This window comes from Tachypleus tridentatus, chromosome 3 (genome assembly GCF_004210375.1).
Source record: "Tachypleus tridentatus isolate NWPU-2018 chromosome 3, ASM421037v1, whole genome shotgun sequence".
NCBI classification, from domain to species: Eukaryota; Metazoa; Arthropoda; class Merostomata; order Xiphosura; family Limulidae; genus Tachypleus; species Tachypleus tridentatus.
The window spans coordinates 96,250,426-96,275,428 of NC_134827.1; the positions used below are offsets into that span (position 1 = coordinate 96,250,426).

Below are 25,003 nucleotides of genomic sequence, written 5' to 3' on the forward strand. Positions count from 1 at the left end.
TCGTATTGCAGATTATAATTAAAATTTTAGTATTTTACTAAATATTAGTTTGTGTGTGCCCACTGGTATGCCATCTTCTGGGTTTATGACACTGGTGAGCAGAGCAACTAAACTGTCAACATGTTGTGTAAGTACATTGCAGGGTAAGCTACTACTGGGTGTTGTACCAGTAATGTTATCTGTAGTAAGGAGCACAAGTAATTAAAAAAGTTAAAAATAAGGATAATGTAGGGATGATGATTCCATTATATACAGGAACAAGGTAGGAATGAATATACAAACCCATTCTTACTGTTTTGATGCAAGAGGATTCAGTTGGATTTATAGATCTAGGGAAATATTATTTTAAATCTGGGATCCAATACCACAACCAAGCAAAATATTTGTTGTTGTCCTTACTGAGTCACCTGGACATGAACATATTTTTCTCCAGTGCAGACAAGATTGGGATTGCATGTTGCTGCATTCTGTCTGTTTTAGTCATTCATTTATAAACATGTGGTGCTACACAACTAGATGTAATAATTTTCAGACCCTGGGTGAAATTGTTTCTTCAAAAACTTTTAGTATTGTCACTAAATCTGCAAGCACAGTTTGATCATAAAAATCAGTTTTAATGTTCAAGTTTGCAGATTATCCAATTTCTCCTGGGGAATCTTCAGTACAGAATTAATGATGAAGAGAAACCTACTTGAAGTATAAAAATGTATTCCAAAGATGGCTGTTCTGTACTTTATTTTAAATTTTAATACTATACCAGCTATCTTTACAAATAATTAATGATCTCACTTTCAGAGTTCTATTATGTTGGTGTCAGTGACTGGACTCTGACTGATTCATCAAGTAAATCGGTTTGCGTTGATTTTTTTAATGTAGGTCACAATGGCTGATGCTTTGGGTATTACTTTCAGCAGAGGCCATGTTCTGGATTAAATTTGGATAAATTATCTGCTGATTTAGAATAACTTGTTCATTTTCCGAGTTGCTACCTGTAGATGAGCTATCACCATCTCATACCCAAGGCAGAGTTTGCAGTTAAATACCAGGCAAACAGAAAGCCTCAATTATGTTGAATGCAATATTTGTCATGTGTAACACCTGATTATTGATGAGATATTTCATTTATATTAAGTTGCAATGTTATCAGATGTGGTGGCTCTTGAAATGCACGTCAGCACTAATGTGTACATTTTCCAGTCAAGTATAAATTGATTCCAAGAAACCCAAAAAGCAGTGCATTTGTCTTCTCAAGGTACCCACACTGACAGTGATTTTTAGGTATAAGTTGCAGCAGAGAGGTGAAGTGACACTTTGTCGGACTACATCAAACCTCTCAATCAAAGTTGTGAAAATGTGCTTGTTACTGGGAAGAATATACTGAGAATCTATGGCTTCTGTTAGGTTTTAATTTATTTTGACTCCACTGAGATAAATGATTAGTGTAGCAACAGTAAAATTGAGTTTATTATGCACTTTTGATGAGGGTGTGTAGACTTGTGTTGTAGGCTGCTTCAACTTTGTGGAAATACCAGATGTAGACTTCTGTAGTTGTGCATCATAATTGCATTAGAAGTACAAAAATGTTATATAACATAGAATATAGCTTCTAATAAGAATAACAGAAAGCATAGCAAATAACAATGATTAATAGTTCAAAAAAATTTAGTTTTTTATATTTTTATAAGTTTCATATCACATAGTTCATGATGTATACTAAATAAATGAAAATAATAAATGGCTAAATGTGTGAGAAATGTAGTTTACTTTTTTTGTGCAACTTGTACAATATTGTTCATAATAAAAAGACTTACCTTTAGATTTGGAGTAGTTTAGAAGTGTTTTTTCACCAATTGAAGTTTGCTCTGATGATTTACACTTTGCCTTGATGTAATCAATCTATCAGAAGTGTTCATGTACCATTAGAAGCAATTTAGTAGCCACCTCAGATCTCAAGTGACTTGTTTAATTTGGTAACTGTAACTTAAGGCAGTGGGTGAGTACTGACCTGATCTAACTCGTGGCTGTAATAATGAATTCTAGAAATTGGAAGGGTACGGCAGTTAACAATTACAATATTACTTCTCCAGTAAATCATTAAGCAAATATGAATACTGTGCCATTGTATTTGAATACAACTACTTTTTAATTTTCCCTACCAAAGTACTTAAATATAAAACACAAATACCTCATTTGTTAATTAGATAACAGCTTTATATTAGCTTGTATAGCTAGTCTAAATGGAAATTTCATTTGAGTGAACATGTGCTACTAACCATGATGAAAATTAATTCAAGATATTAAAGTAATTTGATATTTATATGAAACAGTTGCAAACATTTAAGATTGCTCAACAGACTTTCATAATTGCAATTAATATTAGGTTTTAAACTGTAAGGTATTTGATAGGACTTCCTATTTCAGAATAACTTTTTTGTTTACAACATACTTTTCAGTAAATTTTTGTTTTTTTACAATATTTGTGTTTGTATTAGTGTTGTACTTTTTATTCTCCCCTTTGGTGTGTTGATTGCTTTAGAATACTCTTCAGATTTTCATTTTGTTCATTTTGAAGTATTTTTTTGTTTCTATATTGAGTTCTGTTAGTTAGATTTTATAAACATTGGTCATATTTTCTGCAAGAGGTAATATTCTGATAGCATACTTTTTAGTGAAAAACTTTCATGTATGTAGGATTCAGGATGCTTGTAGAAATTTGATATAATTACGAGTCAATTTTTATCAAAATATTGACCCTTTTGCTGTTGGTTTTGTTAATGGGGCTAACCTTTTAACCTCAAAGTAACCATCAGAATTTTTGCACTAACTTTTAATATGCTTTGTGTATTTTCATGTTATTTGGCAATTATCAGCAAAAGTTAAATCTTGTGTACAAAATCATGATTTAGTTGTATTTTTTGTAAAAACAAAATTGAATATTTGGAGTTGGCACTTACTAATCCAAATGCAAATTGACTTTCACATTAAGAGTAGAAATACTTTTCATACAAGAAAAATAATTTCATTTACATTGTAAGTTATTGTAAATCTTTTTCTAGTAAAACATTATTTTTTTTCTTCTCTATCTGAACCCTATATACATTATTAATTTGACTAACATTGTAGCTACCATTTAATAAAATCTAAATCTTTTATTCTTTCAAGAATAACTAGAAATTGTAACATCAAACTACAATTGTTTGTCTCAAATAGCTTAGTTTGTAACCATATACACCTGTTTACATGTAATTTTATTGTCCTGTGACTTGTCTAATAATCACTTGCACAACTTGTTAAGCACTCATTCTGCATTGAATGATGGACTGCACAGTGACCACTATGTGGTGATTGTGAATTATATTTCATTACCTAACCTAAAAAGTTTAAAATTTGTACATTTTAGGTACTTCTAAATGAATATGCATGAAAAACAGGAAATGTTGCCTGTTCTTTTCTTGCTATTGACTTGATACTCTAAGCCTTTTTTTTTTACATGCAGATGGTGCAAGTACTTAACTTTTATGTAATTCACCTAAGAAAATGCAAAAATACACAAAGCATACAATGGCCTGTAACTATCATAATGCATCTGGCATTTTAACTAGCAAGTTATAAGCTTGTTTATATAGATATGGCAGAAAAACTGATGATTAAATAGATAATATTCTTTACAAAAAATAGTTGTTGTTTAATGTATTAAAACCTTGGCTTTGTTTCTAATAAGTCTTAATGTTAACTATTTGCAACTTGTGAAAGAATGTGATGGGTGGGCATGGCAAGTGGATCTGATTTTTTAAATTTGCCTAAAGAAATAAGGTTGAAGGCTCTTAAAGCTATGATTTACCTTAGTAATATCTATAATGAGAAATTTACATTAAATCTGTACTTAGAATGGTAAATTGAAGAACAGGAGAGGTTTGGAATTTTTTAATTTCCTTGTAGAATTTAAAATTGAAATTAGCATTTTGATTTATTACATGTTTAGATGCTAAGTTTATTTGTACATAATGATAAAGTAATTTTAATTCCATTTTGAATAGTCTTAAAACAAATGTACTTTGACCTATTTCTAGGAAGAGAGGCAAGAATCTTTTCGTGGTTAGTGGGAAAGGAAATAATTTGCTTTTTTTGAGGGTATTGAAAATGTGTAGGTGTTTGATTCAAGAATGGAGGTCTTTTCAAGTTTTGAAAGCTCAGCCATTTTCTCAACTCTCCCAAAACAAGTCATGTCATTCATAATTCACAATTTGAATATTGTTCATTATAGGCATAGCCTCTTCAAAGATAAATGTAGAAGGCAAATGCTGTTTGGACTCAACTTGCAAGGCAAAACAAATTGCAGTGTTTTGGCTATCAGTCAGTTTTATGAAGACTTGAATTATTTCTTTAGGTTTCTAGTGAACAGTGCATTTAGAAGAATTCAGAACTTGCTCTATGTTCTGTGCATTGTATATTAATTGTAGAACATATCATTAGCTTTTATAGTGTTGCCTGATCAAAGGTTTGTGATTGAGTTATTCATCTGTAGAATATTGAGGTGGATTTGGGGGTATTTCAATTGAGATAGTTACCAGGTTTTTTTTTACATATGGGTGACATTTATACAATACAAAACCAAAAAGCTAATCTTTACATGATGCTTGAGTATTTTCTCAGCAGTGTATTTATGCCTATGAGTGCTGGACATTTTAATTATCTATGATCAGCAGTGGAGGGATGATGGGTGTAATAATTGATTTACTTTGCTGATTTATGTATAAATCAATATAATTGATTACATATAGGAATCAGTTAAGTAATACAGTTGTCTACTGTTTGATTGTTACTGTTTTCCCATTGATTTTACAATCCATCAACAAAATGTAATTAAATTGCTTTATTTAAAACAAGCTAAGCGAAATTACTTTGATTATTTTAGTTATCACATAATCAAAATTACATATAAATCAATGTCGTAAATCTAGTCAAAAGTATTCTGTTAATTTTTCATTATTCAGACTATGCAGTAATGGTTTTCTTCATTTTAATTTTGATTCCAAGGTTAAGCTTAATTTATTAGTGTCATGTCATTTCAAATAAACAGAAATCGTGGTTTCTGGTTATTATCATTTTCAGTCTTTCCAGCTGTCAAAGTAATCAAAATATTGTCAGTATAGTTTAAGTGTGGAAAGCTATGCATTGGTGTGTCTGTGTGCTGTTCTTAACCAAAGTTATAAAGCTCACAGTTGGTCCATTTCTTAAGCTTTTTTCATCTTGCCGAGAGTATTTTATTAATGTTATTAATTAACCTTTGTGTAATGGGCTGTGTAATGTACAATAGCTTGTCTACCCATTTGCACTGTTTAGATTCAGTTTATCTTCACAAAATTTGGTGGGCTTTTAGTTGAGATTAGTTTTTTTGTACACAAAGAATAAGATTTTTCAATGAATTGTTTTCATGGAGATACGAAAATATTGTTTCGTTATTAGTCAGAGTTGGAAGTGATTTTTTTATTATTTAAAACATTCTAAATTAAATGTTTATTTTCAGTAAGACTATTTTGTCTGTTACTTTTGTTACCCTATATGGGACATGTCAATGTGACCAACCTTGTAACCATAAATAAAAAAAATTTTTTTTTTTGTGTGCTTGGAAGACTAATTGTAACATAAATATTTAAGTAGTTTAAGTCTCAAATTTTCTTTATTATATTGACCTTCCAGTTATGCCTGTCTAACATTACATAACTTGCACTTGTGTTACCCTATCCATGTTAGGTTATTACTCCTAAGTTTAATAAATCTTATTTTTCCTAAAATACAGAATAATAAAGCAAATAATTCTCTTCTAGCTGCAACTTTTGAACTTGGTTGTTGTGGACATGGGTGGATAAATCAACCTTTTGAAATGTTTTGTGTGGAGGATATGAAACAGTTGTTTTAGGTTTTATATGTACAATTGAATGACCACAAAACCATAAATTTTTATACTGCCACCATAAATTCCTCTGTAATTTATCAAACTTAGTAACTGAACTGTGTTTAGGTTTTAAAAAAAATGCAACTTTGAACAGACAGAAGATACAACCTTTTTTCTTGAAATCTTGGTTTGAAAGAGAGTGGTAGCCATTTTGATCTGTAAATTCTGTAACTCATACAGAACTAGACTTTGTATTTTGATTATGAGACTCAAATCAGTTTTGTGAAAAACGTGAGTTAAAAATTTCATTGTTTTTTCTTTGGTTAACTATCAAATAATTACTAGGCACCTGAATATTTGCTTTTTTAGGGAGCAAGGCGTTCCCTGGGTACAGTGCAGCAAAATACTCAATGACTTCTCCTCATCAGCATGTCTACAGTTCCGGGGCTATCTACCAAGGGGGAGAAAGGAAAGTCGAAGTATGTGGCTTTAGATATAAATAATTTGTATAAAGGAAAGAGTCTTGAAAACCCCAAAACGTCTGGTAAGTAATGTATTTATTTAGAAAATAGTTATTTTCAGTTGTTTGATACCTATTTCAAAAATCACTGAAAAAAACTTCAAATTAAAGTAATTGAAATTAAAAATGAAACAAATTGGTGTCTTTTATATTTCCATTTCACTGTCAGTAACAGTAGGTCAAAGTTTCTTCTATTATGTTAGCCTAACAATTTTAAAATTAAAACTCTTCTGGTTTGTTGTACGTCATTTATTCACTTCAACTTGTCCATTTTCAGTTTTCTTCACCTCTTTTAACATCCCTAATTTTATTTAAATTATGCATTGTAGTATTAATATTGCTGAGGCTTGATCTGATGTTTTTAGCCATCACTGTTTATTTACATAGTTATAAATTACAAAGTCTAACTCATTTGCCATGTACTCTTGATGTATCTGTTTTCAGAAATTTACAGTAATTCTTTAAAGTGGTACATCGTTTATAGAAACAATATTTTTAGCATATGACCCATAATGCTGCCTTTTTAGGCTTTAAAATTGAAAGCTGCTACCCCATGGTTCAAAAGGAGAATCTAAGGGAATTTTAGTAATACTTCCTATGCATACTCTAAGTATGCATGTGAAAATTGTTTGTTCTATTCAAAATTTTATTTAACTATGTATACTGATAAACTTGGCATTAAAATGTGGTTTATAACTAATTTTAATACATAAAGTTTAATATTTTAACTAAAAATGCACTTGCACGTGTTTGAACATGTACCAGAATCCTACCTGGATTAGGTAGTTTGGCCAAGTATCTGAGTATGCAAATATTTCTGATTATTATCAATGCAACAATTTTTGACATGCAAGAGACAAAACGACATGAACTCTGACACAATTTTTCTTGTGAAATATTTGTTTTTGTTATAAAAGCATATCTTAAAAATGCCAATAATTGGGACATTAGGAAAATTCTAAAATGGACAGATTGGAATAGTGTTAATGCACAGATTGAAAATTTATTGAAATATTTGCTTTTATAATGCATGTTACAGTTCAGTTATAAACTACATTTCAAAGTCAAATTTTATTAGCACCTGCCACATAGTCAGCCAACAGTGTTTTAGTACAAGGATGGTCAACAGGGGTTCATTCCAGAAGTCAGTGATTAAGAGTTCTTTAATGGATGTTGATGAATGAAGCTTGAGACAGCTCATAAATAATATAAGTTGAATATTGATGGCATGATGGAATCTATGTGGCTTATACTGTGGTGGTACCATATTGAACATACCATCTTGTGTATATTTACTTTTCAATGCAGAATTTGCATTTGGAAATGTAGTTTTTTTTTATGTAACCTCACTGAACTGTTGCAGAGGGTCATTCAACACATTTAAGATAAGTGTTCAAAAACTTCTGTAATTGTGAAACACTTGTTTAATAATTTACCCTCTTAGTATGTATATCTTATAACCTCATGTTGTAAAACCTTTTCTACATCTGCTCTTCAGTTGCTACATAGTTTGTTTTGATTGCTAGTTTTGAATAATTTCTTCAGTGTATGGAAATAAGTTTCTAGGCAATATTTCATTTATTACTTAGGTTACCTGGTAAATATGCCTTTGTTTATAAAGATTAACATTTTATAATTGTGAGCTGTAATTTTTGTTATCTTCAGTAAATTGTAACTTTAAAAACAAATTACGTTTTGTCTGAATTAAATACTGAGTGTTTATAACATTTGTATTTGCAAAGATAATTAAAGTATGTGAGGGGTTATGATTTTCAACATTTCGAACCAATTTTGTGAAAAAGTCTTCATTTAAAAATTAAATTTTTGCAATCTTGATCATTTAAGTACTTGCTATAATATTTTTATAATTTTATTAGGGAAGATTAACTATATAGAATGACAATTTTGTAACATAATTTGTTATTAAATAATATTTGATCAGTTTGTCTTGCATATTATTAAATTTCTGTTAATGTTACTTTAATTTTTGTAAGTTTATAACCGCTTTTAGTTAAGGTTTTTCTTAAGATTTGAATAGTGCAATACATGTTTAGATGGGTGGCCCTTTAGAATTTAATCTACTGTCTTCATGAAAGTTCTTTGAATAGATAAGCTTTTGATGCTGTTTTAAAATATTGCACATTTTCTTGTAGCTGCACCCAAACATGGCTTACAGTCGTTGGGAAAAATTGCCTCTGGGCGTCGTATGCCACCTCCAGCTAACCTACCAAGTCTAAAAAGTGAAAATAGTGGAAATAATCCTAATATTAGTCTTGTTCCTACTGGTGGTCAAGGATGGGGTGCTTCTGGGAAAGAAAAAGGGAAAGAAGAAAATGGGTAATAGTTTCTATTTGTTATTAGTTACATTTCCTGTATGTTCACATATGCATGAAGTTTTATTAAATGATGGCATAAAAAGGTTGAAATTTACTTTGTAAAAACATCTGAGTTCTTGACTTGTGCTTTCTAAGATAAAACTTAAGAATTAATAAATATATATAAGAAAATGTTAATTATGATTATTTATTAACTGGAGCAGCTTGTAGTTTTACTATTAAAAATAACAAAATCAAATTTGCAGGCAAATTGTGCTATCATTGAAAAACAGTTAAAATTACCTTCTAGTACATGTGTAGAAAACAACTTGAGACCATTCACTACTTATTTTCAATTTTTGAATAACTTTTTTTCTATTTAAGAACTTGCATATATTTATCTGTTTAAGTTCTTAATTGCTATGAAGCTTTGCAAGTACAATAAACAAGTGAAGTGAGAACACTAATAATCATTTGTAATTTTTAAATGTATGTTTTTCTTGTTTCAAATGTTAGAATTTGTTTAGTCGTAATTGTGTTATTTGTTGTTTGATCAGTGATGGTCATATATGCCACTTTTCTATTGCAAGAAGTACAAAAAATTAGAAATTTAGTAAAATCATAGATTTGTTTCAACTGCCAAACACCAAGTTTAACAGGAATTTTTATATTTATTCCCCAAAATTATGATGAAATTTGAGTGAAGTTAGTGAAGGTGTTGCACATCACTTTTTTATGGAGCTGTTATTACTATATCTGGTTCTCACTACTGCTAATACAAAACTAGTGTATCAGTGGAGTGTGTAGTTGTTCTTGTATTATAATTTTGTAAAGTCTTCTAACATTAATACTTTGATTAATTTACTTATTCAGAACATTCTCAGTTTATAAGTAATATTATTACTGTTGTCTCGAATCTTAGGCTTATCATTTACATTAGCATTATAGAGTTAACCCTAAAATTGTTACAGGTGAAGTCCACATACTGCATAATTTTGAGTAATTTTGCTTGTTTTGACATTTAACAAACTCAGTTTAAAATACATATGGAACTCTGCAGTTGTTAGTGGGATTATTTGTGTACCAGTATTCCTACAAGCAGTAAAGAGTGAAAAAGATGCTTAAAAAGGCAGTAGTTATTGACTGCATTGCTAATTTTAGGATTAAAATTGTGCATTTTGATTATCAGAAATTTTGCTTTATTGGTATTCATTGTTGTATAACGTACTAAAACATTTGGTTTGTGTTCAATTACCCCAAGATGTTTGGAACCACTATGTACTTTTGTCAGTTGTTCATTTCATTGTGTTGATCTAATTGTTTTCAAGAGAACGTGTGAAAAACAATTCTTTTGAAATTGCAATATTTACAGTTCTAGAAAGCAGTGTATTTGCAGCATTTTAATTTCTGTAACTGTTTTAAGTCATTGTAAATCTTATGAAAAAGTCAAGTCTTAAAACCTTTATTTTTTGTTAAAAATTGTTTTTGACTTTTTCTAAGTATATAAATTTATGTATTTAAAATGTTCTTTAGTGCGACACAGCAACCATCACAACACTCACAGTCACCTTTGCCATCGCAGGGACCTACTTCTCAAAAGGTAAATTTAGGGTATTTGTTAATTACTATACTGTTTCCAATAATAGTGTTTTATAAAGCATCTTGCCATACTCAAACAGGAATTCAGTTTGTCGTATTCATTCAGAGCTTTGGTTTTAAAGGTCCAGTATCATGCTCTATTTTTAATTTGGTTTGATGGTTCAGGTTTTAACTGCATAAAAATAGGAAATTGTTATTTTAATGTATTTACACACATTGTTCACAATCTTAAGTGTGAACAAAAAATATTAAACATGTGCCATACATGTGCTAATCATGTTACTTCAAGAGAATTTGTCCTGGAGATAAGAGTAAAATATTAGTTCTGTCAGAATAGTAATGTTTGTTTGGCATAGCTTGGTGATGTAATTGATTTTTATGAGCAGTAATTACACTACTTAATGTCATAAATTAATATTTTAAGTAACTTCATGGTAATCAGCTGATAAAATCAGTTTCTGATTATTCCATTTATTCAAGTAACCAATTTTGTCACATCATTTGCTTGTGCCAAGTTATTAAGGCTATTTACCATTATTACTAATTCTTAAAATTATGAATACGGGTAAGGCCATATACTTTTGCTCTACGTATCATGATTTGGTGGATACTGTAGGTATTTCTTTTTTCATATTGTTTGAGTGTTTAAAAATATTCTAGTATTAATCTGATAGTTAATGCATGTCTTATTAATTGAAGCCTACAGTACCAAGTTCAACAACAGGAGCAAACAAAATGTGGCACAGCGTAACACAAAACCAAGAGGCTGGTGGTCAAGAAAAGACCTTCTTGGGCCAGCAGTCGCCATTTTTTCCTCAGGAATTCCCCAAGCTAGCTGGTGGAGATGTACGAACCGAAGGGAGCCAGCAATCCAGCGTAGATACCCAGTATGGGCCAGGCCCAAGTCTCAGACCTCAAAGTAAGTTTAACTTGGAGGTTATGGTGTTGTTTTTATTAAAACCAGCTAAGATGATCACTGTGTTCAGTATGTGACTTTGTCAATGAGTTTAGACTTTTGGACCAGCTAAATCCCTTTGAAGCTGTATATAATGTTTTTCTATACTTCTTGCTTGATTTACTATATGTATCATAAAAGGTGGCATGTTTTTTGGTAAATATTAAAAGTCAGGTGTATGTGATTTTTTAACGTTAAGTATGCGAAAGAGCTGGTGTGCATGACTCAAGTTTTATTGAATGTGTAATTAAATAATTTTATCAGAGTATCAAAGCTTGGTATCAAAGTTTTTTATAATTCAAAACCTTTATAATAAATTTTAATTTTGTTACTTAACACTCCAACGAAAAAAATATTTACATCCACTAAAGTGATTTTGGGGCCTATCAGGCCCCATATATTTTTCCAATAGAAACAGTGAGTTAGCAACATTCATTACAAACAACTTTAGAATGGCTCTGACAAACATTTTTTTTACAATTTGAGCAAACAGTTTTCGACTGTCTATCTTTTGATCTGCCGCACAAATGGCATTGTCCTCTTTTGCCCTCTTTGCAGGCGGTTCACATGAGGTTGTTTTGTCATTATCTTTGCAGTAAATATCTTTGATTTCAAGCACCAATTGCTATATAAATTCTCTTCTGGCTCTTGATTTATGTTGACGAAGAAATTCTGGATGTTTTGTCGAGTATAGAATGAAAGCATTGTACGCAGCAAGATCTAGAATGTTATAGAATATGCAGACTGACCAGCTTTGATCGAGTTGTATAATATCTCACCAGTTGATCAAGAGTGTCGACACCTGCCTTCGTTGCATTGTAAAGATTGACGATTTCGGGCTTTCCATTCTCTTCTACTTCACCAGACTGATGCTGAGAACTCAGTAGTAGCACATATTTTCCTGGTTTGTCTGAGTGCCTGAGAAGAGTGATGTCGTCATGGTAGAAAAACTTTGGTGATAACTCTCTAGATTTTGCATTTATTTTAGGAGGCAGGAAGGTTCTTGATTTCCGTATGGTTCCAACAAGTCCTGTTCTTTTTGTTCGTGGGTACTTGGCAAGTGTTATTGTTGTGAAGAAATTATCTGTCGTTATTGTCCTTCCTTTTCCAAGAAATGGCTGACTCAATTCTCTGACTATTCTTTCTCCTTGATTTGTTTCTGTCGTGTTTCCAACCTTTCCAGTATAAATTTGAGCGTTGAGAAGGTAACTTGTCTTTGCATCTGTTAGGCACCAAATCTTTATTCCGTATTTGCCTGGCTTTGTCGGAATGTATGTTCTGAAACCAACTCTTCCTTTGAAGTTACATAGTTGTTCATCCACTGTCAGATATTCGCTTGGGTTGTAACTGTTTTTGCAATTTTCAATGAAAAAATTCCAGACTTCAGAGATGGCGGCATCTTTGATTTCTCTATTTCTTTGAGAGTGGATGTCAAATCTGATTTTTGAGCACATTTTTTTTAATTTGTCTTGTGTAATCAGTTTTGCAAAATGGCAAACCGAATTCGGTTGAAAACATTTCGTCTATCGATGCATTTTTGGATTTGCTTATTCCAAGGAAAAGATTAGCTGCGATCCATTTCCAGAGGTCTTCTTCAAAAATTGGTTCTTTCATGACAGTGTTAGTTGAGTGAATCATCTGTTCCATCATATTATCAGAAATGAAAATTTTGAATGTTTCGAATGGTGTAGAGACTCTTGGAGCAGCTTGCCTTGTAATGCCTGGGTTCCCGTTTAATATATTGAGAGCTGCAGTTCTCCTGTTGATCCTTGAAGGTGTTGTTGAATAACTAAAATTCTTATCTTTGGACAAAAGTTCATTCGCTGGCATCGTAGTAAGATCTTCTTGATTACTTTCTTCACTTTCAGAAGGGTACGGTGCGATTTGTTCATCATTTTCGGCTTCAGAAGGATCATCATCACAACTTTCAGAGTAGTCTTCGACGTTATCATGTTCACTTTCATCATCGGATGGTTTTGTCAGTAAATGTACAGCTTCATCAAGAGATCATTTTTGACACGGTTTGAAGATTTCAGCTCCTATATATATATATAGGATTTGTGGATTCTTCTAGAATGTTCTAGAACAGGCATGGACAAACTAGGCAATAATCAGGACCATCTAAAATTATTGTTGGAGTAGAGTTATTATCCTAAATATCCATCTTTTGAAAAGAGGTTGTAAAATTAATATATTTTTACTATAATTTGCTTTTTTTCAGTTGCCCAGGCCTGTTCTATAATTATTCAGGAAATAAATTGTCATTTTTATGTTTTTTGATCTGGGGCCTAATAGGCCCCAAAATACCCTTAGTGGATGTTTTAAAAAAATTTTTTAAATATTATTTTGCAAATGTCTGAAAAGTCAAAATATTATTGCTCCTTAAAATATAAAAGGATAGGATCAGTTAATGGTAATTTCATTTAAATACAAAATTATTAGCTTAATATTAACCTTTCAAGTTGCTCTGGGACCTATTAGGCCCCAATTTTCGTAGGAGTGTTAAGGAAATTCAAAATTCTCAATCTTCACTTCATTGTCATGATTTATATTTGCTGTGAATTGCTGGTTTGATTTTTCTTTAGGTTTGAAATACTCTTAAGTTATGTTTTAACAATGATTTTAGCAATATGAATTGATCTGATTATTGTAAAATTACACAATTGGAATTGGTAGAATTTGTAAAATTTCCTGATCATGTAAAATAGATTGCTGAGAAATAAAAGATACCACCATTCAAACCACCTTATTCACATCAAAAGTATTCTGATTTGTACTTGTATCACAACCTTGTACTTTTTCTTTCAACACAACATTATTTGAATAGAATATCAGATAAGACTTTGCATGTTTCTCATTTTTTTGCATAAATTTATAATGAACAAAAGAAATGTTTTGCACATCACAAGGCACATTTCTTTACTGACTATGTGTTAGTATATGGTTGATAACAGAATTTTATACACGGCTAATACACAGTGTGTGCTTGTAGGGAATCTATGTTGGCTTTTCCTGCAGAGTTTTTTTTGAATGACGTTTCATGTGGCTTCCCATTAATATCATGCCAGGTGTTAGCTCATTGTTTGGGAAGGTTGATGGTGATGACATTACTTTCCAGTTAGGAGATTTTGTAAATAGTTTGAATGGTACATTTTACTTTTGGAAATGCCACAATGAGTTGAAAGTGGTAAACTGAACTATTTATTGGCCAAAAAAAGAGTGAAGTTGGTGTTTGGAAGGAAGTATTTCCCAAAGTGGAAGATATGGATGGGATAATGTTCATTGACTTACTAAGTATTTGAGAGGGTTCTATATCATTCTAGTTTGTCAATATTGGTTGAGCTTGTATTTCGTAAAAAAACTTATTTGAACATTGCAAACATCGAAGTCAAACCAAAAGTGCATTCAGCATATACCATGCAATATACAAAAATGGATATTTGGAATTCAAATCTTTGATTTTAAAATAAGAAATAACTAAGGTATAATGCTGAAATTTGAATGATTAACAATTCAATACTAAACTTATTAATATACACTCATAATTCAATAAATTTTAGTAAGTCTACACATTTCATGAAGTCCTTTAAAACCTACTCATGGCAAAAGGGCTTATGATTAAAAAATACCTTTCTTCATTTCAAAAATGTCAAATTTTATTTGTTTTAATCTTTAAAAGCCAAATTTTTTTCACTACTATTTTAGTAGTTAGTGCTAGGATAAAAAAGCAAGTCTTGCTGAAAGAACAAACTTTATATTCATTTAGAAGGTTTTAGAGATCGTGTAAATGAAATAAAACTGAAGTAAATATTTTTATTCTTAACATAACTTTATTTGGTATGGTAACGTGGGAGGGAGCTTCACTGACGTGACAGTTGTATATCTACAAATTGTGAAGGTAGAATGTTCCAATTTTGTATTGGGCCTATCGGTATGTCTTCATTTCTAATTGGTTTGTTATTCTGAAGACTATATTAGGGAATAGAACTTAAGGTTTCTAAATTTGGAGATGCATCAAATGAAATTGAGAATTTTGAATATTTTCCTTTTGAAAACTTAGAGTACATAAAGATGACAAATTTATAAACTTGTATTGGTAATAAATTTAAATTTTTATTGTAACTTGGAGGTCATGACAACTTTGACCTGAACTGAACATGTTTAAGAAATTTCCTGACACATCTTGTATTTTTATAAAATAGACAAAAAAAAAACAATGAAGTATTGTTCTGTGGCCAAGAAGCTTGTGGATAGTTGGATTTACAGCTAATAATTTGTTGTATGTACTGGATGGCCAAATCTATAACCTGTTTTTACCTTGTGCATGCAATGACACATTAAATTGGAGCTATTTTCGTATATCTTGAGGTGTAGATAAGTTTTCTAGTGTGTTCCTTCTTTATTTTGCATCTGTAAGCAATGGTGTGCCACGTGATGATCTCTTGCCATATAACTAAATGAACAACTGTGTTTACCAAACACATCACCCACTTTTCTGATGGCACACATTTGTTGCTGAATGCCTTTGACCTTACATTGATAACTTAGCTTCTGTAGTGTTACATGTTGTATTGCTAAGATTTACCATTTAACTATAATACCTGTACAATTTTCATAATTTGAAACTTCAGATTTTCATTATTTATCCTCCTGTTGATAATTGAGAATTTAGTTTCTTACAGCTGTTTGTAAATTGATAAAGTTTGTGATGGGGTAAGTTATTTTACTTGAGGAAATTATTTATTATTGGTATAGCATATTTATTTACATGATGACAAATTTTCACATAATATTGAACATTTTTAAAGTTAAAATTTAAGTAGACTAAGAGCAACATTATGCTGTCATGTCTTCAGAGCATGCCTTGTGGTCGTTAAGAGCACAAGAATGTAACTGACTTGATCTTTTTGTTTTCCACGTTGGACTACCATGTTTGCATAATGGCTAGTATTCTTTATGGCAGTGTAAATAATTGATTTAAACTATAAGACCCCAAAAGTTGCAAGCTGTGTATGCCTTAATGGTGTTTATAGTAGTAACTGAAGAGAATAATTTAAACAAAAGTTTATTGAAAGCTATTTTTTCCTGCATGTCAGGCAGTCCTCGAGTGCATGATTTAAAAATTTCAGTAAATTTCATACTACTAAATTAAAAGTAGGTCTGTAATATTTTAATATTTATTTTATAAATTAGACATTTTGATTTTATTTTTAGGTAATCTTATTTACTGCTTTCTACACAAGCTTAAGTTGTATGTATAAATAAAATGCATTATTAATTTTCAGTTTGACTTGTTGATAAACTTAATTAGGTACAAGGTTCAGTTTTCTTGTGAACTGTTTTTTTTAAATTGTTTCCACAGAATATACTTACCAAAACTTAACACTTCATGGTTTTTGAGCAAAGGTATGAAAATGAAACAAAGTATCACAAAGCCAAAGTAATTAATATAGAAGAGAACTTTAGTTTTAACAGTTTCTTAGAATTTTCTTTGGGAGTAAAACTTCTATTTAACTGTACATATTTTCTTTGCCTCTTAATTAAATGTATTTTTCCAGCGGAGGGCAGTTGGGGAAGAGGAACTCAAAAACCACAACAGGTAGGTTCACCAGGAAACCAGCCACAGAGCAGTGGCAGTGGCGTGAACGGTCAACAGACCAGTCCAGAAGGACAAACGCTAACGCCGCCTCCCCCTCAAATTCAGCGAGAACCACGTGCATTTCTACCATCTTCACAAGCTTTGCCACCAAACAACAGTGGTGGAAGTATTGGTGTTGGGAGTGGCGTTCCTGGCCCTAATATGGGTGCTCTCCATCAACCTCCACCTCAGTTCAGGGGAATGCCTCCTTATGTAAGTAGTATGTTGATATATATATTTATATATGTATGTATTATTTTTAACTTTTTTCCAGTGAATGTGTGTGTGTGTGTGTGTGTGTGTAGGTGGTTGCAAACAAATTTAATACTTTTGAAAAGTAAGGTTTGGTTTGATAAAACTAATCTCAATGTTCATTTTTCAGAAAGGAAAATATTGACTTTTTTACTAACATTGTTTTTTCTAAACCTTTGTATAAATTGTATCATATAGCAGCCTGTGAATAATTTCATTTTGTGTGCTTTTTAATTTTTCATAAGTTGTTTAAAGCATTCAGCTTTCTTGTTAATGTTATGGAATTGGGATAGATCTTTACTAAGTTATCCAGTTAGTAGTTGGGAGAGCTCTATTAGGTATTTTAAGTGGTGTATTAGTTTAATTTGTAAATGTAGTCTACAGTGTGTTATGTACCAGGCTGTAAATAACCCATGTTTATCTAAAGTAGAAAGAGTTTAAGCTTTTGAGTTCAAGTAGTCTGAGGGCATAATTGAACAAAGAAAACTTACATAAATCTGAACATATTTTAGTAATGTTAAAGTATATTAAGTATATGGAAATGTTAATTATAATTAATAATATGGACAGTTTTAAAGCACATACGTAAATAATGAAGCATGCTCAGGATCAGTGAAAGATGTTATCTTGTGTAATTATTTTATATAATGGATATACAAGTTTACTGTGGGGTGTGGTTAGTAAATGAAAGTTTGTATTTTTGTAGAGATTTGCATCAAAAAATTTCTTAAACCTTTTGCAAAAGGCTCAGTCTGACATAGTTTTTTTTTTTACACATATGCATGTTAGTAGTTAACTTTTGATGCAAGTATTTTGTATACAAAAGATCACATTTTATTAAAATATTTTTAATAAGGAATTTTTTTTGAAAATGTTAAGTTTCTAGTTTTGTTACTACTTGTGTGCAGTGATTATGTATTATGATAGAAAAATTTCTTCATCATAAAAAAAATCTCAAATTATCAATACAAGCTCTAAAACATTTTAAATGTTTCTTTTCAGTAAGACCTTACATTTTGTCTATTTCCAGTACACTTACTGTGTGGCTTCTGTCAGTTTGACTAGTGTTGTAAACATATATGTTATGCTTTTTTTTCCATGTTAAAATGAGTACATGTAATAACATGCAAATACAGATGTTTAGTCTAAGTTTTAATGTATTTATTTTTTTATTTTCTAATGTACCAAGCTAACATTACATAAGTTGTATTGACATAGTGCACATGTAGTCATGTTACTACATCCAGTGATATAAAACTGACCTTTAGTCTTTACAAAGAGATCCTGTCTTGGCTGTGTGCCAGTGGTCTAGTATTTTGTAATAGTCATATTTCAGTTATTACATACTACATCTGAATGAAGATTATTAATCTTTAGAAATAAATTATTAAACTTGTTCTTAAAATATAGAACAATATATAAAGCAAATAATTCTCTTCTAACTATGACTTCTGAGCTCTGTTGTTGGTGGACATGGGTGGATAAATCAACCTTTAAAATGTTATTGTAACAGATTTTGTATGCACAGTTGAGTGACCACAAAATCATAAATTTCTGTATTGCTAACACAAATTCCACTAATTTATCAAGCTTAGTAACTGAGCTGTATTCAGGTTTACAAAAATATGCAACTTCAAGCAGACAAAAGATGCAACCTTCATTCTTGAAATCTTTGAAAGAAAGTGGTAGCCTTTTCACATATCAAAATGGCTGAGAAAACCACAAGGAGGACATTCTAAGCTGTCAATTTCTTATTTGCATGTCGTGTATTGAAGTGTACGTGACAGTTTCCAGAAATGGAAATTGGTGAATGGGGCCACCGATTTTGATCAGTACATAAGCTAAATCTCTGTTATATAAGAACATATGAGGCTCTTGTTTTACATTCTAGTTTGTTAATATTTGTAATTTGATTACAATTTATTTGCAATTTAGAACTTTAAAGGTATATCATAGGCAATGATACATTACAGGCTTCGATCAATTAGTCAGGGTAAAGTTGGTTTTTCTCATTCTTTCCTTCAGCATAAGTGTTACGTTGATGCCTGAATTAGGGAGAAATCGTACAGAATAAAACCTTTTACAATAAGCACAGACACCTGTTTCTAGTAAGATTTCTAAACAGATTGTTTAATGGTTTGATAACATTTTCAAAAAATGCGTTAAGATGGTACAATGTTTTATCTTTCCTAGATGTATAACAGAAATTTTCCTGCTGGCTATACTCCAAACTATTCTGGCATGCCACTAATGACTAGGCAGCCATATCCTTATCCAGAAAACAGGTATGCACCTAATACTTTGATTTTTTTTTTCTCTAGTCCATTGTAATTGTTGGCATATACACCCTTGGGCAAATTAATTTAAACAAATGGTCATTTTACAATATTTTCAGCTTGGTGGCCAGTGTAGGCTTGCTGGACCTGCTGATTTCCTTTAATAGTCATTTTTTCACACAGATGGTGTCATTAGCTGTGTTATGCAGTACGGTCGATCTGTTTTTGGGATATATGACGAAATTTTGAGGAATATTACCTCATTTGAAATTGTGTTAGAGGGGCAAGGAGACCAGTCAAAAAACTTCTTATCAACTCAACGAAGAAAAAATGGTATCAGTGGGGTCTGAAATACAAGAACTGGACACAAGAACAATGGAGGAAGGTGTTATTCAGTGACGATACTCATTTCTTCGTACAGGGTCAAAGAAGTTTGCATGTTCGCAGATCTCCAGGTGAGAAACTTCGAGAATCTTACATCCATCAGTTCGTAAAACATCCCTTGAAGAAGATGTGTTGGGGCTTTTTCAGCTACTATGGCGTCGGAGGCTTACGTATCGTAGAAGGTATGATGCGAGGACCACAGTACATCGAAGTTTTGTAGAGAAGAGTCGTTCCAAAATTGAAAGAGATTTCCAGATGGATCTGACATTTTTCAGCAAGATCTGGCTCAGTGCCACACATCGAAACTTGTGAAGAAATTTATGACTACAACGCGAATAAAGATGCTGGACTGGCCTGGAAACTCTCCAGACTTAAATCCTGTTCAAAATCTTTGGGTGATTTGTAAAGAAAGACTTCGGGGAAAAGACTGTACTATGAAAGATAATCTAAATGAGGCCATAAGTGAGATGTGGTACCGTGATACAAAAATGAGTAAAGATTGTAGTCAACTCGTGGACTTAATGCCAAAGCGGATTAATGATCTTCTGAAGAGTAAAGGCGGTTATATCATGTATTAATTTGTGAGTAATTTTTGGATTTTCTGAAATAAAACTCAAAATTGAAAAAGTCGTAATTTTCAGTCTTGTTTCAATTAATTTGCATAAGGGTGTGGTTGTGTATTGTAAATTGTGCATTAAAACTATTTCAAGCTTCTGTCAGAATTGACTTTTGTGTCGGTAAGAATGTCTTCAATAGTGGTTCTGAATTATTGGGTAAAATATGCAAAAAGGTTGTTGATTTGTTAATTTTTGTAATATAAGCCTCAAATATTTAACTACTCTGTATAGATAACTTTTTTTTGTGACTCACTAAAACAAAATTAACCCTAGGTACCATAAATACCTAGACACTAGGTATTTAAATATAGACACTAATAAATGATAGGCCATTCTGTAAGGATTTTTATAAAGTATCAAACATTATTTGTTTTTGTCTATTGATTTGGTTTGACCAAATTTAGTAGGGTACGACCTCCTACTCGTCACTTACCTGAAGAAGATGCTTATCAAAGACCAGCAGCAATCATTACTGAGAAGGACCTTAAAGGATTTGATGAAATTTTGCAAAATGATTCCCAAGATGGCTGGGCAGCAGCACAAGGAGAAATTGATTATAAGTGAGTTCTTGAAATACTTAAAGATATATTTGTATATATAATTTAGCACATCAGTTTTGCTTACTACCATGAAGATTTACCATTTTGCAAAACATGAGTGTTTTTAAATGGCTGCATATTTATAAGGTAAAATATTGAAATTGTTTGAGTTGTATAAATATGGATGTTTACAAAAAAGAAAACTCAACACAGTTTTCCCACTTTACTAAATGGTATTTATTGGTGTTGAATAGTTAAAGAATGTCTCTTATAATATTTATCTCTTTGCAGTGCTAAGCTGGTTTTTAGTGATGATGAAGATTCAGCACAGCCATCACAAAAGCATTCACGGTTGGTATTCTGTTTAGAAACAACTGTAAAAGGATTCAATTTATCTTGTTTTTCTTTATTACAAAATGCAATTGTATTACAACTTTATTTTAAAACGCAGAACCAAAAACTCTTCAGTAAAGAAAATATAGTAGTTTTTAAGTGCAATGAGCTAGTTTTTGATAATTTATTTTTCTGTTTGCCAAGTGATGTGTATTTGGAGTGCTGAAACAATATTTACTTGTTGACAAAACTCATCACCCACACAACTGATGGACGTGCATATCTTGAATTAAATAACTTGCTAGTAACATTAATAAAATGTTAAATGTTACTTACAACATTAAAGACAAATGGTGATTTATTATTTCATTTTTTTTTTTTTTTTTTAAGTGATAAGAAAGACACTAGCTCACTTTCCCGAGAGAGAGCTGGAAAAAGCTATGACCAAGAAAATATATCGGATCGTGAGGTTGACAAGCGTAGAGACAGTAAGACTAGAGATCAGTCAAAAGATAGAGATATAGATTGGGAGGACAGAAGAGAAAATTATGAAAGAGTAAGTATTTATTTTCAAGAAAAATTATTTTCAATAACATCCAATAACTTGAGGTTTATTTCAATGATACTTATGCATTGTAATATAGCAAGTGGTTAAAATGTGTCACAAAAAAAAATTGAATTTTATGGGTCAAGAATTGCTTGTTCTAAAATAAGCAATTAAGATGTGTTTGTTTGTTTTTTAATTTCTTGACTGTAATCCCCAGATGGCACAGTCTCTGGGATCTGGTTTCCTGTGGGAAATACAGGTAGTTAAGTGTGGTTCTTGTTTTCTTTGAGAAAACAGCAAACAGAATCCTTTGAGATATGCACATGAAAAGATTAGTGTTTTTATACCATCACATTTAGAATTTAAATTTTGTCAGTATATGTTAAACTAAACATGTAAAGTGCACTTAGAAGTTAAGTCCTCTCAACTTATTTGTGCTCTGAATGGAAGCTACATAAATTTGGTTAATGAAATGTTATATTTAGAACAAAGTTGTTTCCATTCCATGTAATTCTTTTAAAAAAATGTCTAAAACCTACAGAACAGAATGTGATATAACAGACTTGTATATATCCTCGTGGAGCCAAATTTGGAGAATATACAGCAATGTGGTTTGAAGTAGTAATGGTAACAAATATGTGCAGAAAGTCTCAAACAAATTCTATGCATTTCCTCATGGACAAAATTAATTTCCATACCAAATTTGGTAAAGATCTAGCCACACCTTATAAAATAATTATCTGGGCAGACAGTAATACTATATGAATATAAATACGCATTTTTAACCTAAGTATCCCCACTAAAAAACAAACAAAAACAAATTGTTTTTGAAAAATGCACAAGGAAACAGTCTTGAAGCTTGATAAATAATTGCAGTTATGTTACAATTTGCAGTCATTCTACAAAAAGGTATTGATTTTGTCATATTTTTGAATATTTCTTTCATTGTTCATTGATCTTTTTAGTGTTGAAGTAGTGAAAATAGGGAAAAAAAATAATTTTCAGTATGCCTAAATTACTTAAATCTGTTTGTAATTATATTTTCAATAAAACATTAATAACAATGTACTCATTGTTTTTTCATTCAAGCTTTAAGATATAATGGAAGTTACTGTCAAAAAGATATGTTCCATTTTGTGTATCTAGTGATTTTTTTAACTTTTCTCTTACTAATTATTTAGATTTTTTATCTCTTTATTGAAGCAGCTATATAGTTACAAAAATTGCATAAACACTGGAGTGTTGATTGATAGAAATAAAACTTGCACTTTAATTGTAGGCCTAGGCTGATTTAAGTGATATATTTCCAAATTGTTTATCTTAAGCTTTATGTCTTTAATAATAGTTTTGTGTTAAGTGAGGATTCATTGTATTTGTTAGAGTAACAACTATGTTATACAAAAATAATTCATGTAAATAGTTTGCTGTTGGATAACTCCTATCTTAATGTATTTATTAATCCTTCATATCCATATTTGCTATCTTCCCATAGAATATTCTGGTTTCCAAACAGATTTAATATAACAAAAATGATTAATTAAAATCGAGAATGTAACTTCCAGGTTAATTGGTTGTTACTTAGTTTTCTAAATTTTGTATCAGTCCTTTATCTTATTTTCCACTGTTATATGATTGTATTATTACTATTATATATCCTGTAATTCTTATATAAATTCATTTATTCTTTTCTCAGAAACCATAAATTACAGGTCACCTACTTCATTTACTTTTATATTAATGTTGATAGAAACTAATTTTAACCAATCATTTCTAGCCATTGGTTTTTCTGGTTTTGAGGCAGATTTATTAGTTACTGAACAGCTGTTGATCTTAGTGTGACATGAGAGACTCTAACTATTAATACATTTTTGTACAACCACCTGTGGAAAGAATGGTCACATAAAAGATATGGATAAGTGTTTATAAGGAATTACAAGTTCTTCATATTTATACACCTTTGTGATGGACAAATTCTGCAGAATCTAAACATTTTGATTATAGGTGATAATTACCATTTGAAACTATGTGGAATAAAAGTGTTTTTTTACAATTTTTTTGCAATTTTATTTAGTTTATACTTATTTTTTATTTAAAAATTAGTCAAATTACAATTTTACTTGTAAAATCTCACTTGCAAGTGCACATGCAGAAATGGAAATTTATTTTCTCTACCCTTAACAGTAAATGGAACATTTCTTAATGTAAAGAGAGAAAAAAGTTAAAATTTAAAATAATGGGAACAATTCCATATTTTCCTTTTCTCTGATACCAGTATTCATAAGAACGAACTAAATTATCAGTTTTTTAATTTGATTTTCTCACACATTCTGTTCATTTCATGGTTTTATTGATGTACTGCAGACTAACTGTTATTAGTTTACTTTGCTTAAAAATCAGTAAGTTGCATCAAGATGATTTATAAGTTTTATTTTCAGTATAACAGATACTTGTTATTAATTTTGTCAAGGATGAAAGAAGGAAACAGTGGCCGCAGCGGCAGGGTCGACCTACACCTCCTTTACAAGTAGACTTGCCATGTCAGTGGCAGGCACAGCCTCAACAACGAATGCCATTTGACTATCGGGGTCCTCCACCAATGCCACCACCTGGAGGCCCTTATCCTCCTCCTCACCTAAGAATGGGACCTCCTCATCCACCACCACAACAGGTTTGTATCAAATTTTTTTTTGGTGACCTGCCTTTTTAAGAAAGTTTTCCTGAATGGAAAAATTAAACGAATTCTTAATTTTAACAACATTTGTACATAAAAATGCCAACATCTTGTATAGATGACATTCATATTATCTTTATAGCACCCAGGATTTCCTCCTGGAGCTCCAGGAAGACAAGGGCCACGCCCTGATCTGGCAGATGATGATGAAATTTAGCGCCAAAGAAGACGTCAGCATTCTGATGAAATGAACGTGGCAGTCGAACGTGCACGTCAGAGACGAGAAGAAGAAGAAAAACGCTATGAACAAATCAAGCAAGGTGCACAAGAAAAGTTGAAGGCACTAGAAGATAAAAAGCTGTCTAAGGTGAGATTGTGTTAATATAAAAGGAAAAGTTTTTAATTGTTGTGCTATAGGCTCAGTTGATTTGATCCAGTTTGACCAAATTTATAGATATAAA

At 31.1% G+C, this 25,003-nt stretch overlaps 1 protein-coding gene across 1 annotated transcript in view; it reads left to right on the forward strand.

Moving 5' to 3' along the window:
- The window catches only part of LOC143247524 (uncharacterized), a 78,134-nt gene that overhangs the window by 5,303 nt on the left and 47,828 nt on the right, over window positions 1–25,003 (forward strand). Inside the window, 11 exon segments of the mRNA XM_076495783.1 lie at window positions 6,266–6,440; window positions 8,570–8,753; window positions 10,265–10,331; window positions 11,030–11,249; window positions 16,844–17,136; window positions 19,369–19,460; window positions 20,857–21,012; window positions 21,283–21,342; window positions 21,715–21,880; window positions 24,339–24,539; window positions 24,685–24,909. Of these exon segments, the coding sequence (XP_076351898.1) occupies window positions 6,326–6,440; window positions 8,570–8,753; window positions 10,265–10,331; window positions 11,030–11,249; window positions 16,844–17,136; window positions 19,369–19,460; window positions 20,857–21,012; window positions 21,283–21,342; window positions 21,715–21,880; window positions 24,339–24,539; window positions 24,685–24,909 (1,779 nt within the window). The 5' untranslated portion in view covers window positions 6,266–6,325.